General features: G+C 46.8%; 1 protein-coding gene across 1 annotated transcript; it reads left to right on the forward strand.

The window, feature by feature from the left end:
- The first annotated feature begins 12,945 nt into the window (after positions 1 to 12,945).
- On the forward strand, positions 12,946 to 18,031 carry BEST4 (bestrophin 4). The gene is made up of 8 exons (XM_044672782.1): positions 12,946 to 13,097; positions 13,354 to 13,448; positions 13,873 to 14,106; positions 14,548 to 14,702; positions 15,043 to 15,120; positions 16,701 to 16,871; positions 16,956 to 17,036; positions 17,873 to 18,031. Exons 1-8 carry the CDS (start codon positions 12,946 to 12,948, stop codon positions 18,029 to 18,031), a joined length of 1,125 nt encoding a protein of 374 aa, XP_044528717.1.
- Positions 18,032 to 19,861: the final 1,830 nt, after the last annotated feature.

Genomic DNA, 19,861 nt, shown 5'->3' on the forward strand with positions numbered 1-19,861 from the left:
TATCTCTCTCTCTCTCTCTCTCTCTCTCTCTCTCTCTCTCTCTCTCTCTCTCTCTCTCTCTCTCTCTCTCTCTCTCTCTCTCTCTCTCTCTCTTTCTCTCTCTTTTTTTCTTTTAAACCCTTGTACTTCGGTGTATTGTCTCATAGGTGGAAGATTGGTAAGGGTGGGCAATGGGGGTCAAGTGACTTGCCCAGGGTCACACAGCTGGGAAGTGGCTGAGGCCGGGTTTGAACCTAGGACCTCCTGTCTCTAGGCCTGACTCTCACTCCACTGAGCTACCCAGCTGCCCCCTCTCTCTCTCTTTTTCTCATTTTCCCTACCTTCACTCTTCCTATTTGTAAATAAACTACCATAAAAGTCATCCTGACTTGGGTCTTTCATTGGAATTGTGAAAATCAATTCCTGGCAACCAAAACTTTAAATCTCTAGTCCAACCATAATTTTTATCCCTTACATGGGTGAGGGTGGGGGTGGGTGGGAATATTAGTACAAAACAGTTATAGAGTATTACAGAATTATAGAATATAAAATACATCACAACATAAAGGGTATGGGGTTTCACATTGACACTTACTTCTCCCTTCCTCCCTCCCTTCCTTCCTTCTCCCTATCTCACTCAGGCAAGAAAATCAGCAGCTACTCATGGGCCTGGTCCCTGACCAGACAACTTGCTCACCTCTCCTTAGGCAACCTGGTGACCCCCTGCTCCCCAACTACCGAGGGCCATTAAAACCCATCTGTCTAACATGGTCACAGGGGGACCTCGAGGAAGTGCATGGACATGGCAGCCTCAGGAAGGATGGAAACCCCTCACGCAGATACCCCTGTGTGACTCTTCTCTTACTAACTTCCTTATTATTGGAATTATTGTGATTAATATCCCTACTCAGCCCCAGGGAAATATAGAAGAACATTATAGGCTATTATTAGAGCCCTTACAGGCCCCCTACAAACTCCTAGGAAATTCCCACCTTTACATGTAGTAATACAGAAATTTCCCTAGAAATCACTTCACAACAAATCAGCAAATAGTGAGTTATGTTAAAGATTTAAAAACCCTAACTTAAATCTCCCATACACAGGTGCCTGAAAAAACAGGCCAGAACAGTCTCCAAGTTTCCCCCCTCCCTGATCCCTGATTCAGTACGGTATGTTAATATAAAAGAACAATGAATGATAAATAGAGAAATTGTCTCTCATGAAAAAGACTGTACTTTCCTACCACTGTAGCCCAAGAGATATGTAAAACGTGCCTTGAAAAATATGGAAAGTTACTGGAGAATGAAAAGTATGACTTAATACATTGTCTCTAAGAAAAGATGCATGATGAGAATGAATTTCCATGCCAACATTATGTGTGATCTCAAAGCGCATAAAAAATTATATAAAAATAAACCTTATTCAAGGCAGAGCAGAGCAGTATTCATGATGCCTGCCTGGCTGAAATTCAGACTGTCTCTCATTGGCCTCAACACGCCCATGCCACCCACCTCCTAGAGACACTGGACCTGTGGGAGTTTCACTCCCGCACTCAACCTTTGGGAGGACATTTTTATCAGTTTAGCCCATTGCAGTTCAGAACTTTCAAAGTCAAGATGGACCAGCCTCAGCCTCCCTAGTTACAAACATTTAGCACCAGATCTGGCTGATTCTCCTTTTGAGAACCCAAAGTTCGTTCGTCTCCTTCGACTTCTTGTCTATTAAGGAATAATAAATGATTACTGATTGATTGAACTGTTTTGCTCCCTGCCAGCTTTCTAATAATTCTTGTGTCTTTTTGTATCCTTGTGGGAATTCCCTCCCTCATGCCTAGCCACTGTATTTCACGAGATTACAAATGCATCGTTCTTGTCAAGCCAACGATCCCTAATGTGCTAAGTCCTTTGATAAGTGTTTGCTCTTTTGCATGTGGTACTGACTTATGGGATATTGTTTGCCTATTCATATGCTAATTACCAGCGTATGTTGTGCCATGAACGTCATCTGCAGGGCTCTTTGGAAGATGCTTTATGGTGCTCATTTGCATATTTGTTTACAGTTTTGTTTGCCACATATTAACTACATTTGACAATTGCTTTATTATTTTATTACTGTGTAGCTCTGCACATTTGCTCTTGGATTTAGCTTTATGGTTTACTCACTACACTATTCACTAATACTTGGACCAAAATGGAGCTTGAAAAGACAGGAAAGTTTTGTGAGAGAATGGGTGTAAATAAAGATACAAGATACACACACTCCTTGCTCCTCGGAGTATATCCTGCACGTGAAAATTGGCCTCTCCTTCTCAGTCTACTTTGCAGAATCTTCCTTTTGCAGGTAATGCCTGCTTGCCCTGAGTGTCCTTCAGGGTACCAACAACCTCCCAGTTCAAGTCTTCTTTCCCTCAAGACCTCTCAGTCCCACCTCCCCAGGCTTCTCCCCATCCCCCTACTACCTTTCACTTATGCTGCTCTATGTAACATGGGGGCTCTAGTCCTACTCCCTCAGGGTCAGACCTGTCTCCCCATTTTGCTGGCTGTGCTCCTCTAAGCTTGGGGAGTCTGGGACTAGCATCACTGGTTTGTTTAATCTCTGAATGATGGGTAGCTTTTACAAAGGCACATTGACTTCATTGGTAGATGATGGAACCTTTGACCAGGGAAGTTGGGAAGAGGGGAGACAATGTAAGTGAAAGAGATGAATATTTACAAAAATATTAATTGCTCAGAATAACAGAAGAAGAAATGGGATACTTAAATAACCCTATCTTAGAAGAAAGAAGTTACAGGTCTAGAGACAGAAGTTATCACTAAGATTCCACACTATGACCAGGTGGGTTGGGTAGCAGGAATGAAGGGCTGCTTCAAATATTAGGAAAACCATCCACATAATCGATCATATCCATCACAAAAAACAATAAGATCCTATGAATCATCTCGATGAATGAAAAAGCTTTTGACTCCTTCCTATTAACAATTATTAAGAGCACAGGAACAAATGGAGCTTTCTTTAAAATGATTACTAGTATCTATCTAAAACTATCAGCAAACATTATCTGTCATGGGGATATGCTAGAAGCCTTTCCAACGAGATCAGGGCTAAGGCAATATTCAATAGTGACTCTGTGGGGAAGCTGGGTGGCTCAGTGGATTGAGAGCCAGGTGGGAGGTCCTAGGTTCAAATCTGGCCTCAGACACTTCCCTGCTGTGTAATCCTGGGCAAGGCATTTGACCCCCATTGCCTAGCCCTACTGGCTCTTCTGCCTTGGAGCAGTATTGACACCAAGATGGAAGGTAAGGGATTAAAAAAAAAAATAGTGACTGTGACTGAGTAGCTCTTCTCAGCAGCACAGTGATCTAAGACAATTCTGAAAGATTTATGATGAAATATGCTCTGCACCTCCAGAGAAAGAACAGATGGAGTCCGAAGATTAAGTATCCTTTTTTCACTTACTACTTTTAATTATTCCTGAGGGTTGGGTTTTTTTTGGGGGGGGGGAGAAAGGGGCTCCTGTGTTTTCTTTTGCAACCTAATTGATGGAAATGTTTTGCATGACTTCACAGTTATAATCTATATCAAATGACTAGCCTTCTCAGGGAGGGAGTAGAGGGGGGAAGGGAGGAGAGACTTTGGAACTCACCAGTTAAAAAAACAAATGTTAAAAAATGTTGTTTACGTGTAATTGAGAAAAAAGAAAAATAACATTTTTTTAACATTTATTAATATTCATTTTTAACATGGTTACAAAAATAACATTTTTAAAAAAGAAACTAGGTAGGATACTCTACAGAGTGAGGCTTTCTTGATTGCTTTGTTGAATATCTAGACTTGAGAAAATAATGGAAACATTAATAATACAGATGAGACAGTAAAAGTGTTGCCATTGTACATTCTTCCCCAATGCAACAAAATCAGCTAGTTGTTAAACATCTAACAGAACATTCCCAGGATACAGATACTTGAAGGTTCATGAAGTTATCTATTGGTCTGAAGTCCCAATAAGAATATCTATCACTCCTGAGCCTCCGCCAGCGTGTACCTACACAATTAGATGGGGGGAAAGGGGAGGCTCAGGAAGGACAGTACTTACCATTCTCCCGTGAACCTGGAGTGATGTTCTCCCAGAAATACTCACATTCCCAGTGGAAGGAGTGGGCACAAACTGAGAGTGGACTGCTGCTGAGCCACTCATATTGAGAACACCTGGGGTCAAGGCAACTACAGCCTAAGGACTGCAATATGTCCTTTCCCTGCCAGGAGTGTCTTTATGCTCCACCTCCCTGAGTAGGGCAGCTTTTGGTAGGTGGGTCACGTTTGAGTTCTTATGACCTCATTTTCAAATCATCCCATTAATGATTCTCCTAGAGTCTTAAAACAAAGGATTCCTTTTGTAAAGATATTTTATTTTACCAATTACACATAATAACAATTTACCTTTTCTGCAGTTATATGTCCAAATTGTCTCCCTTCCGTCCCTTCCCTCCCCCTTCCTAGAGCTGGTAAGAAAACAAAGAACTCAAAACTGGGACAAAGATTGAATTTACTGTGAATTGATTTTGCCTCTTTCTCAAAACTGAGTTAAAGGAGACAATTGAATCCAATCACTGTAGCCAGTGATGGTGAACCTTTTAGAGACCAAGTGCCCAAACTGCAACCCTCCCACTGCAAGTGAGCTCCCTGCCTTACCCCGATAGGTGAGGGAGGAAGTGCTCCCACTAGGTTGCTGGGCAGAGGGTTGGGTGATGTGAGAAATGTCCTCAGAGGCATGTGGAGAGGGGGTAGGGAGCAGCCCCCTCTGGCATGTGTGCCATAGGTTCACCAACATGGCCCTACCCTTTGGCTATTTAATCTTTCCCAAACTTTTGTGAAACTCGGGTCCCATTCCTGTTGTTCAGTGCGGAAGTCCTAGTGCTTCTGCTCTGTGTGTCTTCCCAGATTGTAATCCAAGGGTTACTGCCCTGTGTGGTTTTCTTGATTATAAAATCTGAATCACTATTATTATTTCCTTGGTAATTCTGTATTTTTTTCAGGTTGACTCCCAAATATTAGACTACTTTCTTGAATTCAAAGTTAACTCTAGGGGGCAACTGGGGGCTCAGTGGATTGAGAGCCAGGTCTAGAGACGGGAGGTCTTAGGTTCAAATCTGGCCTCGGACACTTCCTAGCTGTGTGACTCCAGGCAAGTCACTTAATCCCCATTGCCTAGCCCTTACCACTCTTCTGCCTTGGAGCCAATATACTGTATGGAAGGTAAGGATTTAAAAAAAAAAAATCAAAGTTAACTGTGTTTTCTGTTGCCAGGAGTTCTCCCTGTAGCTAATGTAAAATTGAAAATGGATTGTAATTCTCTTTTGAAAACATTCAAGCTGGCATGGGTTTAATGCTCTTCCACACCAGCTAAGTGGCATAGTAGATAGAGTCAGAAAGTCTCATCTTCCCGAGTTCAAATCTGTCCTCCGACACTTACTAGCTATGTTACCCTGGGCAAGTCACTTAATTCCCTGTTTGCCTCAGTTTTCTAATCAGTAAAATGAACTGGAGAAGAAAATGTCAAACCACTCCAGTATCTCTGTCAAGAAAACCCCAGATGGAGTCATAAGAGTCTGAAACAACTGAACAATGAGAAAACCAGCCAGAGAAGCTTGCCAGAAAGCTAAGATTTTGTCTTGAAATGACCTCCTCTCTGGACTCAGTTCTATTGTGATTGACTCTCTTCTCTTGGGTTGATTATCTTTGTGAGATCACTCCCTACTACTTAACTCATATTCATGTAAGCCATTGCAGACTACACCCAGGTCCGGAGACTAATTCTATGACCTGAGGATTACTCCCATCTCTCAGAAAAGAAGGAAGGAGAAGCTGAGGTGACTCTTAACCCACCTCTTCATTAAAATGTCATGATGTAATGTCAGGCCAATCAGAAGAAGAAACACATAACACTAGAGATTCTGTTCTGTCATCTTTCTAATTGTTATTAAAACCCTTGCCAGTCCCCACAATGACTTTGGTCATTGAGCAAGGCCAATAAGCCAATCTATTGGTTACTACTAGGCTAAATAATAAATAGATCAGGTTCACAGAATCTTGGCTCTCAATTTAGCTTAATTATCTTAAAGTAACACCACACCCATCTCTCTGCTACCAATAGAATGCTCTGTTTTTTTTTCGACCAAGTTGACCTGGCTGGTTGGGGAAGTGGAGATAAATTCTCTCTCCAAATGGCTATCTTCTGATAGATACTAAAGCAGGGGTCTGCAACCTTTTTGGCCATGAGAGCCATAAATGCCACATTTTTTAAAATGTAATTTCATGAGAGCCATACAATATGTTTAACACTGAATACAAGTAAATATGTGCATTTTATGTAAGAACAACACTTAAAGTACAATGAGCCTCTGAACTATTTTTAATAATGTTATTATGTGCTAAGCAATGATGAATAAAGTACATTAATGTGACTTCTGGTGCTGCATGGTTTTGTTGATTATTAATCAAAATTATTTTGATTATTAATTAAAAAACAAGACTTAATGGGGCACTATAGTACTGATATAACTGCACACATACATATAAAACTCCTTTACACTAAGAAAATTGCTGAAATAAAGAGAGAAAAATTCAGGGAAGAACACTTTTTCCTCTTCCTCTCTCAAGTCAGGCAACAGGAGAAGAAAAAGCTGCCGGCCTGCTGGTTAAGCCATTTAGACACATAAATTAAGTAGGAGATCAGGAAATTACAGAAAATAACATGACTTGTGTGCAGGCATTAGTAAGTAGTGGGGGAGGAGGGTACCTTTTCATGGAAAACTGGCCAGGACACATCACACACATTTCCTGGTATAGGTGTTTATCAGTGCTGCCTACTCAATCATTCTGTATCAAATGAAACAACTCCTGGGGAGAAATGCTTCTCACTAATGAAGCATATGTAAAGATGTAATCTGACTATAGTTCCCCTTTAAGAGCAGGTAGAAAAGTTAAAAACAATAACAATCCCACAAATGGGGAGTGCAGACCCCATGAATGCACTGAGATAAAGCCATGTAAATCAGAGGCAGAGGGGTAGAGAATGTAGACAAAAGTGATCAATCACTATACAGAACCCCAAGATGTCAGTAACAGGTGTGGAAAGAGTAAAAGGAGGGCAGAAGGAGGAACACACAGCACACCACCAAGCTGAACTAAAGACCAGGATTCATCTGGCGTGGCAATATCAATGAGGGAGTCTTCTATCTTAGAAGATAGTAGCAGTACCGAAAGGTTCACGTGACGTATCACGTTGACGCATGATGTCATGCGTAAACTGTTAGTTACTGTGTCATGGTTGACTTTATGGCTCCTGCAGAAAGAGCCATATGTTGCCGACCCCTAGACTAAAGGGTCACATCCTGTAAAGCTGCTTCTTGCCTGGATTGCTCTGATTGTTTGCACTTTAAATATATACATAATATACAAAATTATGAATTTATTACATCTAGCATAGGCTCATTTTAACATGCTATGTGGAAGAATGATCTAGAAATGATCTAGATCCTTAATAAAAAGATAAATGCAAATCAAAACCACCCAGAGGTTTACCTCCTACCCAGCAATTTGACCAAGAGAACAAAAGGGGGAATAGTCAATGTTGGAGAAAGTATGGAAAAACAAGCTTTGTTGTTTTTCCAACACATTGTTGATTGAGTTGTGGATTAATGAGTTCTAGACAACAATTGGGAATTATGCAAATAAAATGGATAAAATGTCTATAATCTTTCATCTAGACATTCTACTCCTATGAATATATTCCAAGGATGTCATTGACAAAAAGAAAGGCTCAGTATATGCCAAGCAAGATGTTTATTCAATGCTTTTTGTGGCAGCAAAGAACTGGAAACAAAGCAGATTCCCATCACCTGGGGAAAGGCTAAGCAAACCAGTGGCACATCAATGGAATGGAAGAAACTGTTGTTATTCAGCCTTCTTTTCCAAAAGGACCAATGACATCATGGGATAATATATATATATATATTTTTTTTCTTTTTAAATTTAAATTTTGAATATTTTCCCATAGTTACATGTTTCATGTTCTTTCCTTCTTCCCCAAACCCCTCCCCCCACTCCTCCCCGTAGCAGCTGCACAATTCCACTGGGTTTTACATGTATCATTGATTAAGACCTAATTCTATATTATTGATAGTTGGACTAGAGTTATCGTTTAGTGTCTATATCCCCAATAATATTCCCATCAGCTCATGTGATCAAGCAGTTGTTTTTCTTCTGTGTTTCTCCTCCCACAGTTTTTCCTCCAAATGTGGCTAGTTTTCTTTCTCATAAGTCCCTCAGCCTTGCTCTGGATCCTTGCATTGCTGCTAGTAGAGAAGTCTGTTATGTTCTATTGTACCACAGTGTATCCGTCTCTGTGTACAATGTTCTCCTGGATCTGCTCCTTTCACTCTGCATCAATTCCTGGAGGTCTTTCCAGTTCACATGGAATTCCTTCATTTCATTATTCCTTTGAGCACAACAGTATTCCATCACCAACAGATACCACAATTTGTTCAGCCATTCCTCAAAGGAAGGATATTCCATGGGATAATATCTTGACTTTCAAATGAATTGGATTTAAGTGAGGCAGAATTCCAGCCTCACTTTCTCTTCCAAAGTCATCAAAGACCAGTAGTGAGACAAAAATTAGCCCAGCCCAAAAGATAACAATGGCCCATCCATTCAAAGTGGATTTACCAATTAATTCCTAAACAGTCCTTTGACTTCCCTCCACTCAAACAATCTTGGGTGGTGGGGAGCTTGCCCAGTGGGATTCTCATGTGTTAGTGGTGCCTTTTGCCCTGGTCTATAACTATCTGGTTGTAGTTATGTGTAGGAGGAGGGAGAGGTAACAGTATGATACCAAAGAAAGAAGAAAAGGGGAACAAATCATTAATTAAACATATTTTAAATACGAGGGAGAAAACAAAAGGAAGTTCTGCAGGGGACACAAACAGGGCTATGTAGGGATTTCTATGTTAAATTGAATAATTTAAAATATTCAGTTTCATATACAAGCCTTTTTTCTGTTCTTTTTTGTATCAGGAAATAATCATTTTTTAAAAAGGTCAACTTTGTAATAAAAAATTTAACAAGAAAAAAAAAGGCAAAAGTTAGAACAAATTGGGATGAATCAGATTGCAATGGATGACCTTGGCCTCTTTGATGTCTGACCAGGCTCTAAGCATTCCACAGTGCCTTCTCTGGCTGCCTTCATGGCCACTGGAACAAATTGTTCTCATCTACCCCTTCTGCCAAAGGAAGTCTTCACATGCTTGGAGTAGACATCCCCCTCACTCATCTATGGGTTTAAGGCCTGTCAGTTACCATTAACCTGGTTTAGCCTACCTTTGAAGATGGTTTTACCAGGGGGTGGCCACTGTGCATGCTACAGCTTCTTGGAGGCAGACATGAGAATTGGGTGAAAGGACACCCAAAGAGGGATGAGCAACCCTGAAAAGAGCTCAGCAAGCTCTCATCCCAGTGGTGCTTGTCCTCCCTAGGCAGCTAGGGGGCACCATAACGCACATAACACTTGCCCTTACCTCTAAAGGGGCTCGTCCTTTCTGGACACCTTCTACGTCTCTGAAAGGTATAGCAAATAGGATGAATCTAAAGAAGCACATGAAGATTTCTATGAATGGATGGAGGAGTGCAGTAGGCAGTCACAAAAAAAATATACATAGTAATTCCATAATGTGGAATATTGCATGTCAGAGGTTTTATTTCAATGTACTGATCATTTTGCTGAATTTTTCCTCTTTTTAAAAAAAATTCTTTGAAATAAAAAATACCTTTTGGTGGGGAAGAAAAAGGGGTACAGGGAGAAATTCAGTGATGTCAACACAAAAATATCAATAAAACTAATTTAAAAATAAACGGAATATTACACAATTATTAAAAATCAAATTTGCTTTGAAAGAAGATATGGGAGGAGTGGGGGGACCTAGGTGATATAGAAATTAAAGATAATGAAAATCATTAAAAATTTCATTGAGTAATAACAACATTCATCTGCTTCTCTGTATCCCCTTCTGGACTTCCTTAACTTCTCTTTTGTTTTAAAGATTTTCCTTGATGCACTTTTATTCTTTGTACTCCAAGACTCCTAGATCTTTTTCAGACGATATGCTCTCTAAACCTATGCCCCCCCATCTTATACTTTTAAACTGATTGCTTTAACCAAGAATAAAACTTCACCTTCATCACTTTTAAGGGTTTTTTTTAGGTTCAGCCCCAGGTTTTATTTTCTCAAGATCTTTTTGATTTTTAACTGTCATCTAGCATGTTAGCTATCCCTCCCAATTGGTTATCATCTGCAAATCTGAAAAAAATAAATCATGAATGACTTTATTCAAATAATTGAAGAAGATATTAAAGGACATAGGGCTAAGCACAGATCCTGAGGGTATGCCACTAGAAATTCATTCCAAGTCTACAGTGGACTTGGAATTAATGATTCTTTGGGTTTGGCCAATCAACCAATTCCAAATCCATTGAACTGTATTTCTCTCTCTGTTGATGACATTGAATCAGAATCCTTGCTTTTAACTTTAATTCAGTTTCTTACTCTACCCATAATTCCTTTTTTTATTTTGAATATTTTCTCCTAGTTACATATTTCATGTTCTTTCCCTCTCCTCCAAATCTCCCTTAGCTGACACACAATTCCACTGGTCTACCCATAATTCCATTCACCGAGCTTTGCTGTGACTTAACTCCTTTTTCCTTGCTTCAGTATCCAGTCCATCACCAAATTTTATAATTTTTGCCTCCACAAGACCTCAGCTCTCTCTTACCCATTCCCTTCTCCCCCTTCAGAAGCTGCCACCATCTTTGTTCAGACTCTATCATTTTTCTCTTTTAATCATTACAACAGCCATCTGATTGGTCTCTGTGCTTCCATTCAATATCTTCTACTCAGCTGCCAAGGTGATTTTGTTTTCAAGTATAGATCTGCCCAAAGCATTCCCCTTCTCAAAAGCTTCAGTTCATTTTACTTTTTACTCACACTTTACACTTTGTGTCTAGATGGAAGGAGAGGCAAAGACAGAGGGTAGGTGAGACAGATACATGGGGAAGGGGAGATAGTAAGAAAGGGGAGAGGATGAGATTCATCTATCCAGTTTAACAATCATTTTTAAAGTGTCTTTGGTGTGTTTGACAGAAAGGCACCATGATAGAGTGTCTAGAGAGCTGGACCCAATGTCCGAGAGACTTGGATTCACTGCTTACCTCTGACATGTGTAGCTTTGGCACCCTGGCATGTCACTAAACCTACATTCTCTAAGACCATAGGGAGCAGAGGCCCCCTTCTGCTTTGCTCAAGGGAGTTTCTTCACCAGAAGTTATCTACATCAATGCAATCCCAAGTGTATCCCCCTGCTCTCCCTTTCCATCCATCCCATGTATTTGGATGAAGTTGCCAAAACAACAAATTAAACAGTTCTCTAATTGCTACTGCTAGCATTTCTAGTACAATATTGAATAGAAGGGGTGATAATGGGCATCCCTTGCTTCACCCCTGATCTTACGGGAAGGCTTCTAACATCCCCATTGCAGATGATATTTGCTGCTAGTTTTAACAAATTAAACAGTTCTCAATATGAAGAAACATTCTACTTGGAGAGAGAAGCTACCTAGAAGATGGGGTGAGTGCTCGGTCCCTGGGTATTTTGTCTATGAAAAGATCAGATCCTGAGAGACATGACAGAGATGGAAGGACACAGAGAGAGAAGAGACCAAGACAGAAGTCGAGAGGAGACTTGAGGTAAAACAGAGGCAGGGAGAGGAGATGGAAATGGAAGTGAAAGAAATGGAGAGGAGGAGGGGACACAGAAGAGAAACCTGGCAGCTAGTCTTGGAGAAGGTTGGCAGATCTTGAAGTCTAGGGTGATTTACAGGCCTGGGTGGGCCCAGGTTCTACTTCCTCTGTCAGGTCTCAATGACAAGAGATAAGGGTACAGATAAGGCTGGGAGGGAGGCACCCAGAGAAGATCCCCATGACCTTCAGTACCTGGGGCCAAGCCTAGGATGAATGTCCAACTGGAGCCTGGAGAGATCCCGATTCCCCTGTGACTTAGGATGGAGTATTACAACTCTCCAGTCAGGGTTGGGAGCAGGACATGCCCGAAGCGTGGGAAGAAGGGAATAATGAGGATGGTGGTGTGGTGGGGAGGAGAGGACCACCAGGTCACCCATTCATCTGCAGCTGCTCAGAGACTTTCCCCGTTCTTAAGGCAAGTCATTTCTAGGTGCTCCCAGGTTTAGAAAGCCCTTCACAATTTACAACCCTACCAATCACTCAGAGGGTGGCACATGCCTGGTCACAGAAGCCCTTCCTTGGGAATGGATCTTATAAGTTCCCAAAGGGTCCCAAAGTACCAGAATCATTCCTAAATGCCTACTGACTGACTAAGCATCAGTTCTTGTATAGGACACACAGGACACTTCTCTTGTCTTGGGAGGGCTCGTTCCCATGCTTGGAGAGGAATCTTTTGGTAAGCTGTCAAGTGTCACAGAGAGGCTAGTAAAGGCTGGCACCATGAGTGCAGGGCTGGCCCTGGCTCTTGCCCACTAGGTTCATTTCGTCTGATGGGAACAGCTGGCCCAGTTCCCATTCTCTGGGTGGGGGAGGTAGCCCAGTGACAGCCCCAATCCATTCTGGCTTTATGGGCCCCAGGTCAGCTATTTAAGGGGTCTGGGCCACACCCCCAGGTTTTCTGTCCTCTGCACCGGCTGGCACCAAGGCAGGTAAGGCCAGGAAGCCGCAGAGTCAGGCTTTACCCCTAGATCACCTCCCCGTACATAAACATTTGATGAGGAGCTGCAGACCACTGAAGAGAAGGGGTGGCGGGTAGGGAGCTGGCTCAGCCAGACATGTCTGTCTGAGCTGCTGCTGCGGCCCCCTGTGTCCCTGCAGACTCAGACACAAGCATGACGGTGTCCTACACGCTGAAGGTGGCCAATGCCCGCTTTGGGGGCTTCTCGGCCCTCCTGTTCCGCTGGCGGGGGAGCATTTACAAGTTGCTCTACAAGGAGCTCCTGGTGTTCCTGGGCCTCTACGGCGTGCTCAGCCTCACTTATCGGTGGGGTCTCGGTGTGGGGAGCGAAGGGGCCAATGTGGGAGGGGAGGGGGAGCTCAGGCGGGTGTTGGGGGAGGGCGCTCCAGAAGATGGCCCCTTAGGGGGACTCCAGTGGGAGGCAGGGATCTCTAGGCATGGCGCTTCCAGAACTCGGGGCAGGTCAGGGTCTCAGCATTTTCCTTTGGTCGGGAGGGCTCTGGGGAGCCCTACAGCCCGCCCCTTCTCTCCTGATGGCTCTGTTTAATGGGTTGTCATTCAGGAAGCTGCTGTCCCAGGAGCAGAAGCGGATCTACGCCCAAGTGGCCCGATACTGCAACCGCTCTGCAGACCTCATCCCCATGTCCTTCGTTCTGGGTAAGACCCCGCCACCTTCAGCAAGAGCTACTCCCAACAGCCCCCTCCCCTCGGGGGAACTCTCTGAACTGGGCCCCTCCCCGTGGGAACACCGCTTTGACGTTAACCATTACCCAGTCCGACCCGAACCAGCCCAGGAGGAAGAGAGCCACACCCCCTTGTTCAACTAGTCCCGGGGCTGAAAGAAGAGCCTCCCCACCCCTCCCCCTCCCTTTTCCTGAGATGGAGCTTCCTCTGGGTGGTGGGTTCCAATCCCATTTCCTTCCCGGATTCGCTGGTGCCCTAGGGAGGATGCTCAAGGTTTCCAGGTCCGAGATAAGAGATAGGGTTGGGCGGGGAGCCAAGGTCTCGGTGCGGGCCGTTGCTTTCCGCCCCAGGGCCCCCCCCACCCCGGCCTCTGCCAGTGTGCCCCCACCCCCCGCAGGCTTCTACGTGACCCTGGTGGTGAATCGCTGGTGGTCGCAGTACACGAGCATCCCGCTGCCAGACCGCCTCATGTGCGTGGTCACGGCCACTGTGCACGGGGACGACGAGCGCGGCCGCACGCTGCGCCGGACTCTGCTGCGTTATGCCAACCTGTCCTCCGTGCTGGTGCTGCGCTCCGTCAGCACCCGAGTGCTGCGGCGCTTCCCCACCATGGACCATGTGGTGGAAGCAGGTGCTGAGAGGGTGGGGGGCTGCGACGCAGGGTGGGCAAGGTCAGGAGTGGAGGTGAGGCTGGACAGCCTCTGCTGGGGGATCCCGTGAAAATCAAGGGTCTCCCCAGAGATTCCTGTGCAGGGAGGGGCTGAGGGTCCCACAGACAGCCACTCAGTTGTGGGGGGGGGGCAGGGTCCTGTTGTGAAAAGGAGGTGGGATTTGGAGTCACAGAACCTAGATTCATATCCTGCCTCTGCCCCAATGGCCTTGGACAAGTCTCTTCCCCTCCCACGCCATCAGTTTTCTCCACTGTTGAATGTTCCTTCTGGTTCTGGATTGAGAGTCCTGTCTTTGCCCACCCCACGGAGCCCTGGGTCCACAGGGAAGGAAGTGGAGAGGGTGGATGGTTAGGCCTGTGTGTGTGTGAAGACCCAGGAGGGAACTGACTGGATCTCTGCAGGCTTCATGTCCCAAGAGGAGCAGCAGAAATTTGAGAGCCTGCACTCAGACTTCAACAAATACTGGGTTCCTTGTGTCTGGTTCACCAACCTGGCTGCCCAGGCTCGAAGAGAGGGCCGAGTGCGAGATGACATCGCCCTCGGGCTGCTCTTGGATGTGAGTGAGGTTGGGCCCAGAGTCCCTCTTATCCTGATGGGCCCCTTGGCCCCAGCCTCTGACCCCTCCCTTTCTGGTGACTCCCCTCCTAACATCCCTCTCTAGCCCTGTTGCTCTTCGTGCCCACCCAGCCCCTCCATCAGGCTGCCTTGGAACTAGCTGCTGAGGTACCAGCCCAGGAATGGAAAGGGTAGCAAAAAAGCCCAGAGGCTGCTGTTCTCCAGCTTCCCTGGCCACATGCCCTTTGAGCCCCTTGGACAGTCGGACCCACCTATCCTAGGGGCTTCTTTCTGCCTCCTTTCCACCACTGCTTACCTCTGCTCCTTGGTCCTCTCCCTAGGAGCTGAATCAATACCGAGGCAAGTGCAGCTTACTCTTTCACTATGACTGGATCAGCATCCCCCTGGTCTACACTCAGGTAACACTACTGCCATGGGGTAATTTGGCAAGCCTATATCAAGCACCTTCTGTGGGCAGAGTCCTGGACTCAGGGATCCCTCCACTTCTGGGGCTCAACCTGGGAGGGGAATCAAACCCTAACCCCTGCTTCCTGCCAGAGTACAGCAGAGAGGGACAAGCAGAACAGTCTTGGCGGTTTGGGGGAGGCAGAGTCCTTTTTGTCACCCCAGGAGATCAGGGTAGCCTTCTTGGAGGAAGTGACATTTGAAGTGGGCATTGAGGGATGGGCAGGGAAGGCAGTAAAGAAGTATGGAACAGTGAACTGGGGGGAAGCAGATATGTTCATGGGGCAGTGCCCAAGCATGGAAGGAGTGGGTAGGAAAAAAGTGAGCCAAGGCAAGGCTGGAAAAGACAGTACAAGGTAAGAAAGAGCCTTGAATACTGGTAGAGGACTCAAACTTGACTCTTGCTCAGAAGCTCTGAAGACTTGAGGTCACCCTCCCTTCCTTTCCTCTCCTGGTTCCCAGACCCCCACCCAAAGGTTCACCTTCTATCCACTGCCCTCTCAGCCTCTGAGTCACTCTGCCAGTCATCCTTCCAAACTTGGCTCCAGACTATTCCCTCACAGCCCTGCCCCTCCCATCAAGTTCCTCCTGGTTGCCCTCAACCTGAAATGCAACAGGATGACCAGGTCAGCAGAATCAGGAAGGGGATATTCTGGGATGTGCCTTGTATACAGCAGGTGTTTCCCAAGTGTTGGAAACAGTGATAGTTCCAGAGATACGACATGGGGACAGATCCATGGTGGGCCATTATGGGGAGGGAGGGATGGATGGATGCTTGATATCAGCCCTAAGCTGTATGGGAAGAAAGTGTTTAGGTGTTACATACCAGAGGGACAACATGATCCTTCCCAAAGTCCCCTTTTCCCCCAGAGCTAGATTTGCAGGGATGGCTGGAGAGCCTAGGAAGAAGCTCCTAGATCTGTAGGGAAGGTGATCCAAGATCCCATCTCTGCTTGGGACTCCTTCACAACACAATTGCACTACCCACCCAGGAGCCTTTCATGGAGAATCAGGAGCCCCTCCTGGCCATGGACCTCTCAGGGATTTCATTTAGCCAGCACCTATTTGTGTAAGAAGTCCTGTATCTGAAGCAGCATCTTTGATATGTGGGTGTCATCTAGCAGCTGCTTGCTTACCTCTAAGGATGCGGAGTTCACTTGCCCTTCTCAAAGCATCCCATGATGCAGTGGGGCAACTTGCATTGTTAGGAAGGAAGCTTCTCTGACCCCTGGCTTCCCTCCCTCTCCCTTTTTGTGTTTTGGCCCCCACTGCTTTTCACCTTGTTCTGGGTTCTGCCTTTTGGGGTTCAACAGAACAAGGCTAATTTTCCCTCTGAGCCTCAGTTTCCCCATGAGGGAGAATGATAAGCTCTTCACTTTGGAAATGAAAAGGCTTTGAAGCTAGAGTTCCCTTAAGTTCTCCCCTGCCCAGGGTGACTATTGTAGCAGGTACCAGAACCAGGTTTGGAAACCTAAGGCCATGACAGTAAAGCCAGGCTCTCCAACTTCCTTCCTTCCTAACCCTGCCCTGCCAGGTGGTGACCATTGCTGTCTACTCCTTCTTTGCCTTCTGCCTCATTGGACGGCAGTTCCTGGAGGGTGCTGAGGCCCCAGAGTCAGGCCAAGAGATACCCCTGGGGAATCTGGATCTCTATGTGCCACTTACCACCCTTCTACAATTCTTCTTCTATGCTGGCTGGCTTAAGGTGGGTGCCAACAGGGCTTGAGGGGGAGCCAGCCTGGCCCTTTGATGTGTGCTAGAGAGCAAAGCTTCCCCTCTCCTTCTCCAGGTGGCTGAACAAATTATCAACCCCTTTGGGGAGGATGATGATGACTTTGAGACCAACCAACTCATCGATAGAAACCTGCAGGTGGGTTTTGGGAGAGCTTCCCCAGGGCAGCTGCCCAGGGAAATGGCTGCATCCCATTTCACAAAGCCTTGGGGAGCTTCCATTGTGTTGGGTCAGTCTGATACAATTCAATTTGCATTTACTGCTCCTTCCTGAAGACTGCAGGATCCAGCCCAGGAGCTGGGTACACGTGTGTGCCTGAGAGTGGTGGCTGAGAATAAGCCCTCTCTGGCTAGGCCTTGAGGGCGTTCCTAGTTGAGCATGGGACCGGGTGTGGTCCACAAAGAACCTCATTCCCTGGAGGGAGCTTGCAATTAGAGCCACAGAAGAGGTGCGGACCAGGACCCTGAGAGTTCAAAGCTCTTTGGCTAGAGGCTTCCTGAATATTCCTCATATCTTGAATTGAGGGGTTCCCTCCAGCATCTGTAAGAAGCAGGACTGTCAAGGATTAGTGTGCCTATTTGGCAGAGGAGCAAACTGAGGCTGCAGAAAGGAGAAAAGCCTTGGGCAAGGTGCAGATCTAGGGAGGAAGCTTTGGCTCCCACTTCAAATGCAGGCAGAGGCTGGGAGAGTGGGAGGGGAAGCTGTTTATGGGCAGGATTGCCTGGGGATCAGGGAGAAGTGGAGGCCACAGCAGTACAGCAAGCCTTTCTAGGGAAGGTTAAGGGGTCTTAGCAGTGGGTAGAGGGGCTAGAGGGTTCTGTTGAAGCCCAGTTAAAGGCCTCCCCGGGCTGCCTCAGTTTCCCCTTTCATACGAGGTTCAGAGATGGCCTCTGCCAGGGCATGCTGGGGAATTGGAAGTGGCCCCCCAATAGCAATAGAAGTCGTGCCTCAGTGCCTCCACCTTGACCTCTCAGGTGTCACTGCTGTCTGTGGACAACATGTATGGAGACCTGCCAGCCATGGGCCGGGACCGGTACTGGAGCGAGGAGGCGGCTCAACCCCCCTACACCCAGGCCTCAGCGGCGGACAGCCTGCGGCCCTCCTTTATGGGTTCCACCTTCAACCTGCGGTGAGTACCCAGAGGGGGCGTGGCCAGCTCTGGAGAGGCTGGTCAGGGGGCGTGACCAGCTCCGGAGAGGCGTGGCCTGTCCCTGACCCGAGACTCCCGCCCCACCCTCCCGCAGCATGTCGGAGGAGCGGTTGCAACCAGACCCGGACGCGGAGGAGGCTGGGGCGCCCTCGGCCACCCCCAGCCCTGCGTGGGCTCGGACACCTCTGCTCGGCCGCTTCTTGGGAGCCTCCGCGCCGTCTCCAGCTGTCAGCCTGCGGGTCCCGCGGACCCCTCTGCTGTCCTCCCGCCCTCAGGCCGCCACGCCGGTCCCAGGACGTCTGCGTCTGACCCGCCTTATGCCTGCGCCCGCGGCCCGTATAGACGAGGAGGCTCCGGAAGCCCCGAGCCCGGACCTGGGTTCCCTGGAGGAGGAGGAGGGCAAGGTCGCTCCTCTGAGTGCGGCCACGTCCACGCCCCCTCCGCCATAGCAGTAGGCCGCACCCACGACCCTCCTCTCCTTCCCTCAGACTTGTGCTAGTGTCTCATTAAAGGGTTTCTCACTCTCCAGCAGCGCCCTGCAGAGTCCTCGTGTAGCCGGGCCTGCCCTCGGAAGCCTAGGACCGAGAAACCTTCGAGGGGGAGTCAGCTGAGAGGGGAAGGCGGCTTCCTTGCACGCGGGGCCAGCCAGGATTCTCGGGGAACTTACGCAAGGTGGCTTGGGGGGAGGGGCCTCGGGGCAGGGAGCCCAGTATGGCAGCCTGGAAAGGCCAGATTCAGAGCTGGAAGGGACCTTAAGGGTTCGCTCTTGTGCTAGGAGGGAACCTTGGGGGCCAAGAGCCTCAATCTATACACAGGAGCTGCAAGCCTTGCTCAAGCCCGGACTACCAGAGATGGGAGTCCCAAATCCAGCTCCACACCCCATGGCCTCATTGGTTCAGTAGTTTGGGACCCAGACCCCAGAGACGACCCTGGATTCAGGGGCTTATGGTAGCTGGAGGTTGGAGGCTGAAGGGCTAGGGATGACCGAAAATGGGGCTCTCTGCCATCAGTGGGGGAATTGGGAAGCATGAAGGTGAATGCAGCTCAGCTGGGAGTATGTTGATCCCAAGTTGTCCCTGGGAGAGACTGAGGTTAGATACACAGACCTAATACATTGTCCAATAGAACTCTGGTGGAATCCAGGCATTGGAAACCCCACGACAAAAAGGGAAACCTTCCCCTCTCCTTGGAAGTTACATGGCCCACAGGGAAATCCATAGAAACGGGGCAAATTAATTTTTTTGAGGTGAAAAGTACAATGATAAAAGACCCCTTGTGGGCTCATAAACCACCTTTTGGGTTCTGCAAGTGCAATTTATCCTATTTTGCTGATGAGAAAAGTGAGCCCTAGTGGCTAATCCAAGGTGTGTCAAGTCAAGATCTGTCCACAAGCATTTCCGTACTTTCTCTGGTGCCAGGCATGGTACAAAACTCTTTAAGAATACACATAGAAGCTGAAAGACGATCCCTACCCTCATTAAGCTTCCATTTTGATTTTGGGTTTTGAGAGAAACACATCAAATGGGACAGGAAAAGGGAAGGAAGTAGGTATCTGGCTTGGGGCCATGGAAGAGAAAGTCATGCAGCCTGGAGACGGATGAAGCCATCCAACCTTGCCTTCTTCCTTAAATTAGAGGTTCTGGGAGGAGCCAGCCAATCAGAATGAGGCTATAGGGAAGGCTGGTTCTTCCTCCCTGAGGAGTCTAGGGGTGGGCTGAACTGAACTGAGCTTCCAGAGGGAAGCTACCCACTTGGTAATTGATAATCTAATGTGGCTGAGGGAGAGGAAAGAACTGAGGATAATGCCATGGTC

The sequence above is a fragment of the Gracilinanus agilis genome, chromosome 4, assembly GCF_016433145.1.
Source record: "Gracilinanus agilis isolate LMUSP501 chromosome 4, AgileGrace, whole genome shotgun sequence".
Lineage (NCBI taxonomy): Eukaryota > Metazoa > Chordata > Mammalia > Didelphimorphia > Didelphidae > Gracilinanus > Gracilinanus agilis.